The sequence below is a fragment of the Dermacentor andersoni genome, chromosome 9, assembly GCF_023375885.2.
Source record: "Dermacentor andersoni chromosome 9, qqDerAnde1_hic_scaffold, whole genome shotgun sequence".
NCBI lineage: Eukaryota > Metazoa > Arthropoda > Arachnida > Ixodida > Ixodidae > Dermacentor > Dermacentor andersoni.
The window spans coordinates 7,695,005-7,712,796 of NC_092822.1; the positions used below are offsets into that span (position 1 = coordinate 7,695,005).

A 17,792-nucleotide genomic window follows, 5' to 3' on the forward strand; every position below is an offset into this window, starting at 1 on the left:
CATAACCCTTTTCTTAAAGTGCCGGCAACCTCGGGGATAAAATGTCCAATTCTAGGAGCGCGGTTTCTTGTCGAAGAGACAGCTCTCGACGTTTGTACAATTGTGTTTGCAAAAGGTTTCCAACGAAGAGGATTAATAAATCGTCCACATATGGAGGCAACGCCTGATCAGTATTGAAACGCTCCTGTACTTTATGTGAATTAAGAGATACCTGCATTAAACGCAATATCAGCTGCATTCTTTTTTTTTTCTCCTAAAGAAACGTTAAACCTATACGCATTGACTCGAATATTAATGAGGCGTTTCACCTGGCCTATATAAAAATAAACTTAGTCTATAGAATGTAGATTGTCTGTAGACATCATATAGGCAGCTCTGGCTTGTTATGTGTCCTAGTCCTTTTGATTTAGAGAATAACTAACTACACATGCTGCCTATAGAGAGAAGTCGTTAAATACATATCATTTGGTCTATTGTGGTCCGTGCTTCGAATACGTTGTTTGCAGAAAGTATGTATAGACATTAGTCAGAAGAAAGTGTGGGGTCATAAGTGCCCCGGATGGCTATAGCCAATCCGTACGCATCACCGCAAAGCGTCTGTATACTTTTTATGCGCTATCCAAATTAATTTTCGGGAGCCTTGCACACATCGAAGCATCAATGGGCGCCTTTGTTTCCCGCACGTTCGCTGCATGCCGCGAGGCGGCGCCTGTCGTCTCGGAAGCCAGCGCTCGAGCGTTGCGCGCCGTCGTCTGCTCGCGGAGCGGCGTGGCTTGGAATCTTGCATCAGGGCGCGCGGTGCACCACGGGTCCTGCTGCTGCCGCGGCGGTGACGTATCCACGGTGACAGGTCTGTTGTGCAGGCTCGGCTAAAGTGCGGGGATGGTGCCCGAGATGGGCGGTGACGACGACCCTGGGATCTGCGCAGGCGCACGAGGACGCTGTTTGAAATACCGCATAAGAGAGACATCAAGTCACGGGATCCATTCAACATATCTCTTTGGCGATAACGTACAATGCGAAGACCAAAAGGTCTTTTTCTTTTATTTCTCGCCCAAACGGCGGCTCCATTTGTGTGAATGTGACGTCACCGATTTCATTGCGTTTTTGTCTATTTATGCCATGGAGGAAGTTTCCTTCCTCCATGATTTAAACACTTCCATGCGGACAATGTAGTTGCCGGGCTTAACCGTGTCCTGTTTCCGAACGCACTTTGCTTTATCAACATGCGATTGACTAGTCTCGAGCGGACGCTTTCGAAAATCGTGTCGCAGGAAGCTAAAGCGGGCATGTCGATATGACGCCGAACCTACTTTCTCACTCTGCGCCCTTTTCCGAACTTCAAGTTACGGTGAGGAAGATCTATTTGGTATTAAAGTATTGCCATGTACCAGTCTAGCCTAAATGTCTTTCTCCAGTGTAACGAAGCGTCAAAGAAAGCTTCAGATGCAGTCACTTCATGGACGCCATAATGGAGCACCATGCCAGTCTACGGTGCGGCTGAAGACAAGCAGCTTTACAAAAGTGTATGATTTCATTTTCTCTGTTGGTATCAGTGGAAGCCATTTCCTCGACGGAAATTATCTATTGCTTTCGTTATGATAATTATTTAGTCGTGCAAACGTGGTAAGCTGACACAGGGGGAAGAAGGGCTTGTGACAATGTAATGCTTTTATTCATTCCATTTCATCCTGGTTTGAACGTCAAGTGACCTGAAGAGACGAGAACACGGTTAGTCAGTTGCAGCACACAGATATGTTGGTGCGTGAACACGAACGTTCGGCAGGATGACACAGCTTAGAGCAAGATGGCCCTGTTGTGCTTGCGCCGGCTTCGGCGGTGCGTGCAGTGTTCGACTCACTTATATATGGAAGCCACACGCTCTTTAGCGTCTTTATATTGTCGACAATATTATTCATGTGGGACAGTTGTATTTAGGAAAGGCTGGCCGGGTCGCAGCCTTCACAATTTAGCACTGCGTTTATTATAGACTGTTTGCTAAATTAAAAAAAATTAAATTGTGTGGTTTTACGTGCCAAAACCTAGACATGATTACGAAGCACGCCGTAGTGGGCGCGACTCGAGAAATTTCGACTACCTGGGGATCTTTAACGTGCATCGAAACCTAAGTGCACGGGTGTATTCGCATTTCGCTCCCGTCGAAATGCGGCCACCGTGGCCTATAGGCTGTTTGCTACATGAATATATACAGGGTGCTTTAGGGAACACTTTCAAAAATCTTTAAAAGTTGCCTGTGGCAGATATTACAATTCTAGTTCATGAGCTGGTCAACTCGAAGCGGACAATACTTGCACAAAAAAATTGAAATGCGAAATCGACTAATTAATAATATTTTTACTAATTAACTTCTTAACTAATTGCATTATGGCCCATAGTGCAATTTACAAATTCTAGCCGCGGAGTTCACAAGGCGGATCTACTTGGAAAAAAATTCTCAGGACGACACCAGTTTCGAGTTATAAATTTCCGAACTTTGCGGAGAAATGCATTGGCGTTCCAGTTAATTTGTTCACAAAACGTCGTTTCATGCACTGAAGCACACAAGTAACTGGAGCCTTTACTTGCGACCTCCTGGCAGAATATCACCAATGATTAATCACAGCTATGCTTTCATGCCTTTCATGCCTCCAGAGTTGATGTCTTTAAGCATTCTTTCTTGGTTAAAACAATTGTTGACTGGAACAAACTTAATTCCGAGGTTTTTGAAAATGTTGACTCTGTGGTTTCCTATATATATATATATATATATATATATATATATATATATATATATATATATATATATATATATATATATATATATATATATATATATATATGTGCCTTGTATATAATTATTGATTAATTATTTTTGCGCATGCCACTGTTTTGTTATAAGAACCCTGTCACAGCCCGAAAAGGGCTCACAGTATGGACAAATAAATAAATAAATAAGTAAATATACAGCGTGCAGACGGGCACAGGGAAGGGATTTCTTTCTTTTTTTTCTCAGCTCGGTCCTGCCACGCTGCTATGAAAGAGCGCGGATTTCGGGGACGAGGCCGGGACACGCCTGGCGCAAACCGCCGTGGAGGGATGCGACCGGGCCGGGCTCGCCCCGGCTGGCGCACGGCCTCTCGCGCGATCTTCGCTGGAGCGTCGTCGCGCTGCCTGTCTCTGTCGCGGGCAGGTCTTCTGCACCGCACTTGTGCATCGCGTGCACCGTCGGCTGTCTCTCTCTCGTCGCACTGTCGGTGGCACCTTGGTCGCGTGCTAACACAATCGAGCAGTCCTATTTTTCTTTATTCTCGGGCTCGTGGACCCTGTAATAGATAGCTCGGTATAATCCGATAATGAGTAATTTTTGTAAATGCCGCATAGTGTTTTCTCTGACTAGCCATTATCTTGAATTTTATTACTTTCATTATTTGCACTTACTCGTACTTTGATTAGAGTGAGACATTTATTTATATTGTTATAATAAATAAATAGGGGCGATAATTAATGACGAGCATTTTTTTTTTCATTTCGAGCCTGAACTGTGATACCGTTATTGATGAGGTCAGTCTGATCTCACTACAATTTCAGGTATATTTGTGACCATATCTTGGTAAATTTATACAACTTAATTTGTAACCAGCGACCGGGGACGGGGAGCAAGGGTGAGGGGGCTGGGAAAGCAGCATACTAACAAGAAGATTTCGGGGACGGGGAGGGAGTCCACCTTTGACTACGCCACTTTGTAAACGTGTGAGTGAAACTTTGTAATCAGTACAGCTAAAGTAGCACTGTGATTTGACGCGCAAGTATAGTACGCGATAGCCACGCAAGGTTTCAATAAGCCTGCTCCCGCTAAAAAGATCAACCGGGCTTCGGCCGCCCAAATGCGAGGTAATGAAACGCGAGAAGTGCCGGTGTCTCCAACGATTGTGGACTAGGAATACTCGGCGTCATCATTACCATGTATGCGGTATAATATTCGTACCAACAAATAGCTACAGATAGACGTATTTTTCTGGAATAAGAGATTGCAACAGTTTACTGACATGCTACTTGACACCACAGAATCCATACAGGGTGTCCCAATTATCATGTACAAAGATTTAAATCTATGCAAATGCCACGTAGCTGCACCGAACCAAGGTAAAGTTTACCGTCGCTTGGAGATACTAAGACTATCTTTTTCATTCTGCCTAATTACATAATTATGCTTAATTAATTAACTTCTCAAATATTATAACTAAATTAAAAGTGTCAATGACAAGATTGTAGAGCGGCATGCATGACGCTGTTGCTCAATACGCGCTACACCAGAGTGTTTCTGCGAGCGCGAAAGAAGCCTGCGAATACAGGCAACATTGCCGCGCGACTGGCCGCTCGAGGCCAGTCACGTTGCCTTGGTAACAGGATTACCTTGGTTCGGTCAAGCCACGTGGTATTTGTATGTATTTAAATGTTTGGCTCAAGTTACGTGAAACACACCCTGTATATACACCTCTTCAAGAAGTTTTCCGTACGTCATGTAAGTTGGTCGGTTGAATGTAAATGGTTTCCGCGTTATGTTTCGTTTCCTGTCGGCGCACATTGTACTCGATCTCTATTTACTTTATTTTTATGCAGGGATTCTTGTGTCCGTATTATAGGCGGATACACTGTATGCACTCCTGCTTGGGCCATGCCGAAAACCGAAAGAGTTGATACGCTGATGCAAGAAGCGAAATACTATTTCTTTGTGGCGGACAGCTACCGAGGCCTGTGTACTCCAGTCTAGGGAGGAGTTCCTGCGATTTTCTCAGCCTCAAAAGTGTTGCGACAATGTCGCGAGACGTGCGACTTAGAGGAGCGTCAGATCAATCTTTCGGCATTGAGAATGTGCTTGCCAAAAGTAGCATCGTTTGGGACCCCAGTCCTCTTTAGTTAACGCGTGCGTTCCGCGAGCTTACTTTCTTGTATATTCAACTGACACCTCACAACGAAAGGAAGTATCATTCACGTCAGCGCAGCCACATACTCTGCTGCCTTCAATAACGCTTGTTTGACAGTCGGGGACAAACATATATTTCTCGTACTAGGTGTCTCTGACACACCGGGGAAAAGCTGCGCCGTCCAGACGAGGAAAAATAAAATTGTCGGAGCGAGTTGTGGAGCAGTTGATCGGCGAAACTATTTCGATTTTCCACGGTTATGTTTATTATGTAGCTTTTCGTCCCGAAGCCACGTCACTCATACGGCTGTCCAATTAATGTGACAGCGGGTCCGACAGCGTTGCGTCAACGGTCGCTCGCTGCTGCAAACAAAGAATCTGCTTCCAATCGACGATTCAGAAAGAATCTTGTCTATGTCAGCGCCTGACCGAAGGAGGACCGCCTGACGACAGAGCAAGAAGAGCGATAGAGCTTTGACGACAAAGCGAACCCGATGAGTGAATCAATACAACGGACACAGAGGTACAGGCCCGAAAATGAAACATCACTATCGAAACTGGCTGCGGCCAAAATAGCTGAAAGCACAAGACACGTGATTGATCGTATACCCGCTGAAAGCTGCAGACTGTGCAGAGAGGTTATAATGTCCAGCCTCAATTTTTGACCAAGACCGCCAGCAGCGCCGGCGTCTGAGTGGCGCTGAAGGAATCGTCGGATGCTGAAGACGCGCGTGGTTATATATAGCAGCTCGGAAACGAACGCTGTCCTACGAGTGGCGCGAAGGCTGCGCGTCACACTGCACGCACCGTTCTGCTCGGGACCAACCTTTGAGGAGCGGACGCTAGGAAGGCACAGCGACAGCAGCGGCTTCGGAAACAGCAGCCGGGAACACAAGCGAGGACGACGAAACGTGGGCCGCCATATTGGTCCTCTCTAGACGACCGCGCAGCAGGCTGGCAACAAGCTCCACGGGGGCGCCGCAGACGTCCTTTGGTGCCTGCGAGTCGGCGGCGACGCCTCCGCCGCGTCCTGCGGCTGTCGCTCGGCCGCCGGGAGCGGGGAAGCCGCCGGGGCAGGTCCGAGGGCCGCGGACAGCGCGGCGGCCACCAGACGCGCCGCGAGGTGGGCCTCGGCCCTCAGCTGCGTCCGTGCGCCGGCCAGGGCGTCGCGGACCAGGCGACCAGCCAACGGCTCCCACAAAAGCCGCTGCTCGTCCGGCATCGCGGCGGCGGCGGCCGCTGCCACCGATCGATCCGCGGGGCTGTGCGCGGGGGGGTGGGAGGGGGGGGGGGTGCTGGCGGCGCTGCCGTCGCCCGCGCTCACCATCCGTGCACCACGGGACGAGCGAAGCCGTTGGGCCGAGCGATTATAAAAGATTCACGGCTCCTTGTGCAGAACCGACAGGCGTCGAGGTCGCTTCCCATCGACCGCCGCGACAGGAGCCTCGCTCCGCTGGTCGCGGACTGAAGCGGACTGTTTTGAGCGCACTCGCGCTGGCTGCGACATGTTGCCTCAAAGGAGGAAACATCAAACTCTGGCATGGCTGCTGGAACCACGCGTGGACATTACGTGCGCGAGCATAAAGGGATCGTTTGCAGTGCGTCAAACCCATATGCGCACCGTGCAGTTAGGCCGAGGAAATGAAAAATTGAGGTCCATTCACTGTGTCTCGTGAGTAGTGCTCCATCTACAGAGGTGCCTCATCACGGTTGGTGCCACCTGCCCTGTAGGCCGCGTTCGGAAGCAAACTCCGCAGTAACAGACGGGCTCACCCTGAACGTGTCACGCTATGGTGGTCGTCACTATCAAGCTGTTACGCGTACTCACTGTAGGTCATTTGATCACAAGTCGAAACGGCGTGGACTTGAGCTCCTGTCGACGATGCCACGGATCTGGACCTTCTTTTTTGTTTCAGAACACGTGGGTCGGCCGGCGGTCTTGTCAATGGTATGCGGCTTACGTACTTTCAAGGTAACTGCACAAAGCCTACTTTCGGAGTCCACAGCTAACGAACCACTCTGCAAGGCGCCACATACACTGCTATGCGGGAGCCTGTTTCTGTACCGCTGTATACAAGACGAGGCGAAATGCTCTTGATCTACGGCATCGCGAATGTTGCAACTTCCCCCTACGTCCAATTCTCTCCTGCAAAGTAGAGTGTGGGCGAACGTACGCTGGCTAAACGCTCGATGAAGAGCTTCCTCTCTCTCGGCAAGCGGCGTGCGGATCCTCACACTGTCGATATTGTTGTTGGTTCTCGTTTATATCAATATATTTGCAAGTGTTAGCCCCGCCGCGAGCCAAGGCAGTATGACGCTTTCTTCGTGTTCGCGTGCCCATTAATTAATTAATTAATTAATTAATAGACACGCGAAGCCACATAAAGCGTCAAATTAGCTCATCGTCGCAGTGACACTCTATAAAATTAATTAATTAATTAATAGACACGCGAAGCCACATAAAGCGTCAAATTAATTAATTAATTAATTAATTTTATAGAGTGTCACTGCGACGATGAGCTTGCGTGTCGATCACTAGTCGGTTCAGGACCAGTTCGCGCGCGTGTTCTCTTTCAGATAGAACCTCTCCGTGCTGGATCGCGCATGCGTGCTCCGCTGTTCGCGACCCGCATTGGAGAGCGCGCGTCGCTCGTGTCCTGCCGCGTGCGACAAGTGCTGCAGCTTCCACTTGCAGTTCAGGGTTTGCTTAATCCGAGCTGTCGCTCGACAACTCAGCTATAGTTGACCAATGATGTTCGCCAACGTGCTCCGCCATGCCGGGTACGCGTGCGGGCATGGACGTACGCCCCTCTTCTCCATCAACGTCACTGCGCTGACGTGAAGGCTGCGCGTGCATTCCCGAGTCGTGCGCATGCTCCAGCTCTGCGATGACGTCGAGGAGACTCCGGGGATTTCGGCTGATCCCGCGCTGCCGTTCTACGTCCGGCTTCTTCCAGCGCGCAGTCAACGCTTCGCGAAGCCCGCTTCAACTTTCGCCCGAAGCGCCGACATACGCGCACACGTCTCCCGGCCCGTGCAGAGCGTGACGCCACCAAGGTGCATGCGCTGCAGCTGTCACGTTTCGTAAGATATGAGAGGAAAGAATGTACACGAAGTTTACTGCTGCGAGGGAGCTTTTCGGAAGACAATACTAAGCACGTGGCCAGGTTCGTGTAGGCACATGGTTTCAACGGAGGAACGGGACGAGAAAAAAAAAATGACCAGACGAAGACAGACGAAGGTTAATGATATTCGGCATTCATTAGTATTAAAAGTGACCCACAGCGGTCAACAGTTGTTCTCCCTGTCAATGCAATCGTCCGGTATGTTCTTTTGTTGTTGTTTGCTTCTTTTTGTACCTGCGCTATATATGCTTGGCCTAATTATTTGCTTACAAACATGCAGCTTCTCTATTTAACTACTCCGCAATAATATATAGGGCAAGCAAGGGACAAATGAAGGCTCATGTGCGCCAAATGCACCATCCGCAAGGTTTGATGACATGAAAAAAAAATTCACCCACGATTACGATGCTACTGCGAAATTTGGTCTCAGCTCGATACATGTTTTCATTCCGCGATATATTGGCTGGCGCGGACAATCTGTCTCGTGCGGCACGTTGCAAATGGAGCGATGTGTGACGCGACTGCCTCGCTAATCGGGAGATCGCGAGAGGCAGCGCGTGGGTTACGCGTGGGCGCGATTCACAGCAGCCGCCGCAGACGGACCTTAACGCAGCGCTTTGTTTCCATGCCGACGACGGGCGCTGCTCTGGCGCCATCTCGTCACCATGGTTCCCACAAAGCCCGTCTTGCGCGGCACTACGCTTTTTACTCACGCTTTCGTCATACCCTCTTCCTATGCTTTCCGCCTCATATTACCGCTGCACCATCCTCCTTCGCTGTGTTCGTTCGCTCGGTTAAGAGGGACAACGCCGACACCGCTTGTGTACTTGACAAGTCGTGCTCGCTCTCAAAAGGCGTTCTTGACTGGAGCCGCACGACACACACACACACACACACACACACACACACACACACACACACACACACACACACACACACACGCACACGCACACGCACACACACGCACACACACGCACACATATATATATTAAGGAAGAAGAGTAGCAGCATCGCCACCGGCATGAGCTCGTGGTTGCTGTCCATGGCAGCACGCTTGTGACTGCTGCCCGGTCGCCTGCGTCCGTTTCTAATAAATCTCTTGGCAAGTGGTGGAAGTGCTGGGTTTCGACTGCCCTGGAACTTCGGAGTCGCACTCTAACCCCCATCGTGCCCGACGACGCATGCGCTCCTCCAACGGCGCCGCCCACTCTTGTGTGTGCTGGTGCCGTGCGTCAGCGAGATCCCTATATCTTCTCCGGCACCGATGACAAAAAATGTTGAGGATTGGATCTCCTCTTACGAACGAGTGAGTGCCCATAACCGAGCGGGACGATGTTACGAAGTTGTGAAACGTCGCATTATATCTCTGGGACGTTGCGAAACCATGGTTTCTAAACCATGAAGCCGATCGACCTCACTTCGTGGTTGGTCTTCAAGACCAGCTTTACCCAAATTTCCGTTCGGCCGTGTCAGGATTGGGGACTCAATCCCATCGCTCGTAACCCGTTGTCAAGATTGGAGTCCGGCATGAAGTAGAAGGTAGCTGGCCCATGCCGTCGTCCAACTTATCCACGCTGAGGACGTTGATGAAGGGAAGTACTGCTTCTTATCGAGAACGAGCATTATGGGTTTATTTACAGTATTTACATGCAATTCATCACTGCAGTCTAGCATGACTGCGAGAGAAAGTGTCTCAGTCTAACATGACTGCTTAAGAAAGTGTATCGAGTATCCGCACAAGAGCCGTTGATAAACACTCGGTCCTCCCCCGATTCCAAGGTGGCGGAAACGTTCGTCCAGTCATCGTAAACACGCCGCCTCTCTGCGGGACGGTTTACACACACACACACGCACACACACACACACACACACACACACACGCACACACACACACACGCGCACGCACGCACACACATGTTCTCGGTCCGAAACCGACATCACACGAATTTCGTAGAACTCGGAGCGGACCTTCGCAGCGCGACCGGGTAGCCATTGTCCTGCGTCTTGGTCGGCACGTGGGAAGGGACCTCCGTCGACATTCCCGCGGCAACTCCCCCACTCATAGCAGAACAGGGCGGCGTTGGTGGGTTCGGTAACAATACTTGGCCCGCCGAACGCATTCAGTTACAATGGCGATATAGTGACGCCGTGGCTAGAGGTTTGCGGCGGCGCTCCAGGAAAAGATGACGCCCGCGGTCGCAACTGGTTGGCAAAACTTGCACTGCAGCTGGCCGTTCTTAACAGCCGGCAGTACGAAAGCTTCGCGCAGCACAACGTTTGCGTACACGATCCCAAGAGATCGGAGAGAACTTCACGAGCTAGATTGAAGACATTTTTTACCTTTGCGAACGGGTGAACGCGTCGATGTCAGAGGAGGAGAAGATCAAACATATAATGAAGGATATTGTGGACGACGCCTTTCAAATGTTATTATCGAAGAGCCCTCACACTCTCGTCGAAGTGATAGAATTGTGTCAGAGTGACAACGATTTGCGCAGGCAACGGCTTCGCACCCAACGTCCCACTACGCTCGCCGACTCTCTGTCGATTGCCTTGAAGTCGGCGACAGCCATGCTACTCTGTTTCTAAAAATTCAGTATAGTTCGTTCGCGCAGAGGTCGCTCGCCGTCTTTCTTTGATGTCTTGTGTCCCGGAACCACCGCCCGCGTTGCCACCTACGATCTGCCTGTTCATGCAAGAGCAAGTTTCTCAAGCCGTTCCTCTAGCCCGTGAACAGACACCAGTAACTGCGCCTCTCACGTACGCTGAAGCAGTGTCCCGATCTCGTCCACAAAAGCACTTGCCACCTCGTATGCATCGACCGTCGACATTCACCCGTCGTCGACATTCACACCGTCGTCGCTCGCTTTCCCCGATGCGGCGCCGTCCCGTGTCCACCGAGCAGGAAAGCTGATGGCCGCAGTTCCCGAGGCACGAACTGCGTCCACGTCGCAATGCCAAAATCCTTGCCCCTCTCCAGCCAATGTGATTGAAGTGTCTGCCGAAGGAATCGCCGTCCTGACACTTGTAGATACAGGAGCCGCCGTATCCGTAATTTCCGCCGAACTCTGTCGCATGTATACCACGAAAGGTTTTGGCGCCTCTCTCCGACCTCTCCCTTCGAACCGCGAACGCTAAATATATTACGCCTCTCGCTGCCTGTACTGTCTTCATTCAAGGACTGCTGTATACCGTCGAATTCTTCGTGCTGCCCTCGAATTCTCATGACATTATATTAGGCTGGGACTTCCTTGCACATAATAACGACGCTATTGACTGTTCTTACGCCGAACTCGAACTGTCTGCACTTCCCGACCTCGAATGTGCTATCTGGCTGCGGTTGGTTGGCGACCACAAAATACACATGCGTACATCCAGTGCTGTCTGGCAAACGAATGCTTTATGCGAAGATTGTACAGCGGCAACACTTTCCATCACCCGTCATAGCGCTGCTTGAAGACATTCGATTTATTTTTCAGAGAAACGTACAACAGGGCTGCTGCTGCCGCTTACGCAGTCGGTGTGCGTCCTCGCGCGCTGGCGATATTTCCTGCGCGCTGCGCCTCGTTGTGCGTGCAACACGCGACGACCTTTCTCCCGGTGGCACAACGCGTCCTGTCCTCGGAATAAGGAAAAAGAAACCGGTCAGCGGAGGTCGCTCACTCCGCGCCGACGTCGCTCGGGGGCGGCATTTACGAAGGCGCTTATCGGCGCGTCCATTGCGTCACCGATTACGATCAGATCCGGCGCGCGATAACGAGCGCGCTCGCATTGACCTGCATCCGAGCGCCTTCACGGCCGCGCGTCGCCCAACCGTTCTTTCGGGCTTCGCTCCTCAAAACCGGCGAACGCGCGAGAGGCGTTCGTATGGCCAGTTTCGAATCGAGGCGAATATGTGAGAAAGAAAAAAGGAAAGAAAGAAAATGCGGTGACTGAAATGCCGCGAAATTCTTTTATACCTGCATTATTATTTGGTTGATGGTGGTGGCTTTGCCAAAGGTGATTTTTGACTATCGCCAAAAGCCACACACCACACATACGTTAAGTCAGTTCATATACGTTTTTTCTTCCTTTACACCATAATTTTTTTAATCGCCTGTAGCAGTACGCGAGCTGAATTTTTCGAAGCGGCGGACATAACTCACACGAGAAATCGAAATGCGTTATTGAGACATTAACAAAAATTTGCTAATAATATTTTCAATTAATCACTTTACGACACATTGCAATTTACGAATTGTAGTCGGTGAGCTTGCAAGGCGTATTCACTTGGAACGAATTCTAAGGATCGCATGGGTTCCGAAGTATGCACCGTGAGACTTGCGGTAAAAATGTGCTACTTTTCCACTTACCTTTTTAACAAACCGCTGTTTTATGCCTTCCCAGTTTATAGCTTGAATACTTCTAAGCACGCAGTGAATAGCATTGGAGAGATTGTGTCTCCTTGTCTGACCCCTTTCTTTATAGGTATCTTACTACTTTTCTTGCGTAAAATTAAAGTGGCTGTGGAATCTCTCTAGATATTTTCTAGGGTATTTACGTAAGCGGTCTGTACTCCTTGATTACACAATGCCTCTATGACTGCTGGTATCTCTACTGAATCAAATGCTTTTTCTTAATATATGAAAGCCATATAGAGAGGCTTATTCTACTCTGTGGATTTCTTGATAACCTGATTAATGACGTGGATATGATCCATTGTAGAGTATCCCTTCCTGAAGCCAGCCTGCTCCCTTGGTTGACTAAATTCCAGTGTTTTCCTTACTCTATTGCAGATTATTTTGGTAAATATTTTATATAATACTAGGAGTAAGCTAAAGGACCTATAATTTTTTAGTTCTTTAACGTCGCCCTTTTTGTGGATTAGTATAATGTTTGCATTCTTCCAATTTTCTGGGACCCTTGCAGTCGATAGACACTTCGTATAGAGAGCCGCCAGCTTTCCTAGCATTATGTCTCCTCCATCTTTGATTAAATCAACTGTTATTCCATCCTCTCCTGCCGCTTTCCCCCGTTTCACGCCTTGCAAGGCCTTTCTAACCTCATCTCTAGTTATAGGAGGAGTTTCTGTACACTGTTCATTATTGTATTGAATAGAGCGCTCCTGAGTCGTCTGGGTACTGTAAAGGTCAGTATAGAATTCTTCCGCTGCATTTACTATATCTTCGAGATTGCTGATGATATTACCCTGCTTATCTTTTAGTGCATACATCTTGGTTTGTCCTATACCAAGTTTCCCTCTCATTGATTTCAGGCTGCGCCCATTTTTTACGGCTTCTTCAGTCTTTCTCACGTTATAGTTTCGAATATGATCAGTTTTGACAGTTCCGCGAATTCTATCTTATCTCTTTAGTTGGACACTTTCATTCTTTGTCGTTTCTTTATTATATGTCCTTTGTTACTTGGGAGAGCTTGCCTACTGGTTGCCTTGGTGCCTTGCCTCCCATTTCAATTGCCGCCTCTGAAGCCAGCCTCGTTACGGTTTCATTCATTACCTCTATGTCATCATCATTACCTCCATGTCATCTTCATCATCTCTCTGTTCTAAAGCTGAATATTTGTTTGCAAGTACCAGCCTAAATTTGTCTGCTTTTACCCTTATTGCCTCTAAGTTGACCTGTTCTTTCTTGACCAATTTTACTTTTTTTCTGTTTAAATTGAGGTGGATCCTGGCCCTCACCTATGATCACTACATTTTACCCTGCCTATTACTTGAACATCCTGCACTATGCTGGGATCGGCAGAAAGTATGAAATCAATTCCATTTCTTGTTTCACCATTAGGGCTTTTCCAGGTCCATTTTCTGTTGCTACGTTTCTTGAAAAAAGTGTTCATTATTCTCAGCTTATTCCTTTCTGCGAATTCTACCAGCATTCGCCACGAACTTGACCAACTGGACGACCAACCACTATCCGAAAAAAGAATTCTACAACATCGAAAGGACCTACCTTCACAGAAGAAGGCCATGCAAGCGCTATTGCGCTTCTTGCGATCTACCGGCCTGTGTGAACGACTTTAACTGGAACGCCTTTTGTGTGTGTGTCTCCATGTGTGCGCGTTCCTTTTTTTTTCCCTTCTTTTTTTTTAGTTTTCCTCTCTGTCATCTTTCTAACCCCTATCCCCCATCCCCAGTGTAGGGTAGCAAACCGGAGACTCATATCTGGTTAACCTTCTGCCTTTCCTCTTCATTCTCTCTCTCTCTCTCTCTCTCTACCAGCATCTCACCTCTAGCGTTTCTAGAGTCGACACCGTTGTTGCCAATTGCTTGTTCACCCGCCTGCTTTTTCCCCACTTTTGCATTGAAGTCCCCCATTACTACTGTATACCGCGTTTGCACTTTTCTCATCGCTAATTCAACATCTTCATAAAACTGATCTACTTCCTCATCGTCGTGACTGGACGTTGGAGCGTAGGTTCGTACATTCTTTAATCTATACCTTTTATTGAGTTTGATTACGACTACTGCTACCCTCTCGTTGATGATGTAGAATTCGTCAATGTTGCCCGCTATGTCTTTATGGTTTAGGAATCATACCCCGTATTGCTTCTTATCCGGGAGACCTCTATAGCAGAGGACATGGCCGTTATTCAGCGATGTGTAAGCCTCACCAGGTCTTCTAATCTCACTAAGGCCGATAATATTCCAACCAATGTCTGATAGTTCTTCGAATAGTCCTGCTAAGCTTGCCTCATTCGAGAGGGTTCGGGTGTTAAACGTTTCAAGGGTCAGTTTCCATTGGCGGCCTGTCCGGACCCAGATATTCTTAGCACCATCTGCTGCGTTGCAAGTCTGACCGCCGCCTTGGTCAGGTGCTTCGCAGCCACTGGGGACTGAGGGCTATTTTATTAAGGAGATCATTTCATTTGGGAGGTTTCATTTAGGAGTAAAGATCGACGGTGAATACCTCAACAACCTTCGGTTTGCCGATGACATTGTTCTATTCAGCAGCAATGCAGACGAGTTACAACAAATGATTCAGGACCTTAACAGGGAGAGTGTAAGAGTGGGACTGAAGATTAATATGCAGAAGACAAAGATAATGATAAATAACCTGGCAGGGAACAAGAGTTCAAGATCGCAAGTCAGCCTCTAGAGTCTGTGGAGGAGTACGTTTACCTATAGGTCAACCAATCACAGGGAACCCGGGCCATGAGAAGGAAATTCACAGAAGCATAAAAATGGGTTGGATCGCATACGGCAGACATCGTGAGCTCCTGAATGGGAGCTTACCGTTATCATTGAAAAAGAAAGTATACAATCAGTGCATTTTACCGACGCTGACATACGGCGCAGAGACTAGGCGGCTGACAAAGGAGCTTGAGAACAAGTTAAGGACCGCGCAAAGAGCGATGGAACGAAGAATGCTAGGCATAACTTTAAGAGACAGAAAGAGAGCAGTTTGGATCAGAGAGCAAACGGGCATAGACGATATTCTAACAGACATTAAGAGAAAAATTGGCGCTGGGCAGGTCATGTAATGCGCAGACTAGATAACTGTTGGACCATTAGGGTAACAGAATGGGTACCAAGAGAAGGGAAGCGCAGTAGAGGACGGCTGAAGACTAGATGCATTCACGAAATTAGGAAATTTGCGGGTGCTATTTGGGATCGGTTGGCATAGGAAAGGGGTAATTGGAGATCGCAGGGAGAGGTCTTTGTCCTGCAGTGGACATGAATAGGATTATAATGATGATTATGATGATTATGATGATGATAATGGTTTATGCATTGAAGCACAAAAGCAACTGGAACGCCCATGTATTTGGGAATGAATATCTCGAAACTGGCATCATCCCGAATATTCGTTCCAAGTGTCGCCTTGCGCACTTGCCGGCTGCAATTCGTAAATTGCAATATGTGCCCTAATGTGATTATTTAAAAATGTTAATTAGTGAAGTTTTGTAAATTAGTCGATTATGCATTTCGATTTCTCGTGCACCCTTTGAGTAACCCACCTCCATGACTAGAATTATGCTATATCTGCCGCAGGCGATTTGTAAAGTTCAAACAAACAAATAACAAAAAAAAGCACGTCCGCACAAAATTCGTTGACAAAGTTGACAACTCCATTCGTGTTACTGTTCCTTTGGCACAAAAGAAACGGTTATTTTGAGTGATTACGAAGGTCAGAATTTATTTCTTTGTTTAACTCCGCTGGAGAAAGATTGGCGGAGTTCTGACATTCTTTACACAGTAAGAACCTAAAACGGGGGTCGCGCTCACCCCACCTGTGACCGCTCTCTGGTCGCAACAGTACCGTGGTCCTTACGGAGCATCGTGCCCATTTTGTGACACAAAAATCCAAAACGTGACGGTGACACACCTATTATGGACGTGCCCAGGACTTCATCTAAGGCGTATCCGCCATCTCCGGGCAACAGGCCTTCGGCCTGGCCGACCACCCGACCCCGAACGTTGGATTCATGGACCACATCATCGTTAACTGCTAGATTTTCTGCACGAGTCGAATCTGTTCGTGTACTTGTAACATCCTTTGTATTATGCGCCTTAGGGAAAACTTTCGAAAAAATAAGGAACCTAAAACAGTTGACCGCTTTGTCTTTCGTGTTCCTTCCCCTTGCCAACAACACCCCAGCGAGGCAGCTGATGTGTCCACGCTATGCAAAACAACTTAAAGTCTTGTGAATAATGCGCCTAAAGCTAACGGGTGCGCATAAATAAAGAGTTCTGATTCGGCGCATGCGCAATGCCGCCGACGCTTTTGCACGTGCCAATGTCCCATTAGCGTACGGCAGCCGTCTGCGTCCACTGTGTTCCTAAAACTCCTTAACATCACTGCTCCTTCATACGGTATACGCGGACGACATCACCATCTGGTGCTCCGCAGGGTCAGACGGCTTTATCGAATCCGCTCTGCAGGAGGCAGTCGAAACTGCCGAATCCTACCTCGACCACACGGGCCTGAAGTGCTCCTCCGCCAAATCGGAGCTGTTGTTGTACAGCCCAAAACGACAAGGCAAAATGCCTAAGGGATGGAAACCACCGACCGAGCGCAACATCACTGTCCGCACCAGAGACGGTCGCCCAATCGCCAGGGTCGACTCCATCCGAGTACTAGGAATAATTATCGAGGCGGGCGGATCAAACATCCAAACGGTCCACAAGCTGATGACAAAGACGGACAACGCAATACGACTTGTACGCAGGGCGGCCAACCGTCACCACGGCCTCAAAGAAGACAATCTGCTGCGTCTCGTACACGCGTTCGTCCTATGTGTCACTTCACCTACGTGGCAGCAATGCATAAGTGGAAACAATCGGAGCGTGACAAGCTCAGTACACTCATCCGAAAGGTAGTGAAGCGGGCCCTTGGGCTCCCGATCACGACGCCGACGTATCGACTCCTCGAGCTCGGGGTGCACAATACCCTCGAAGAGATCGCTGAGGTTCAGGAGAGAGCGCAGATGATACGACTGACGATGACGAAGACCGGCTGTCACATTTTGCGCGAGCTCGGGTACTTCCCACCGAGTACCCAGGAGCTTACGCCGTTTCCCCGCAATCTCCGCGACCTGATCACGATCGCACCCATTCCGCGAAACGTCCATCCGGAACACAATGGAGGCAGGCGCCTAGCCCGGGCCACCGCGTTCCTCAAACGAATAAACAAGAAAGCGGACGACGTCGCTTTCGTGGACGCCGCCGGCTACCGATGCAACCGAGCCTTCGGCGCGGTAGCGGTCTCGTCCTCGCAACGGACTTTAAACGCCGCCACGGTACG

At 48.9% G+C, this 17,792-nt stretch overlaps 1 protein-coding gene across 2 annotated transcripts in view; it reads right to left on the reverse strand.

Annotated features, from left to right (window-relative positions):
* Positions 1 to 781: 781 nt before the first annotated feature.
* The window catches only part of LOC126527455 (choline transporter-like protein 1), a 108,140-nt gene continuing 91,129 nt past the window's right edge, over positions 782 to 17,792 (reverse strand). The window contains exons 1-2 of one of the 2 annotated variants that reach the window (XR_007598706.2): positions 5,751 to 7,247; positions 832 to 920 (exon numbers count right to left, since the gene is read on the reverse strand). Coding sequence is in view for 1 of the 2 variants with exons in the window: in XM_055068469.2 (XP_054924444.1) it covers positions 870 to 920 (51 nt within the window). In the remaining variant the exon portion in view is untranslated. Of the gene's footprint in view, positions 921 to 5,750; positions 7,248 to 17,792 lie in introns of those variants that run through there. The other variant, XM_055068469.2, reaches the window with a different exon arrangement.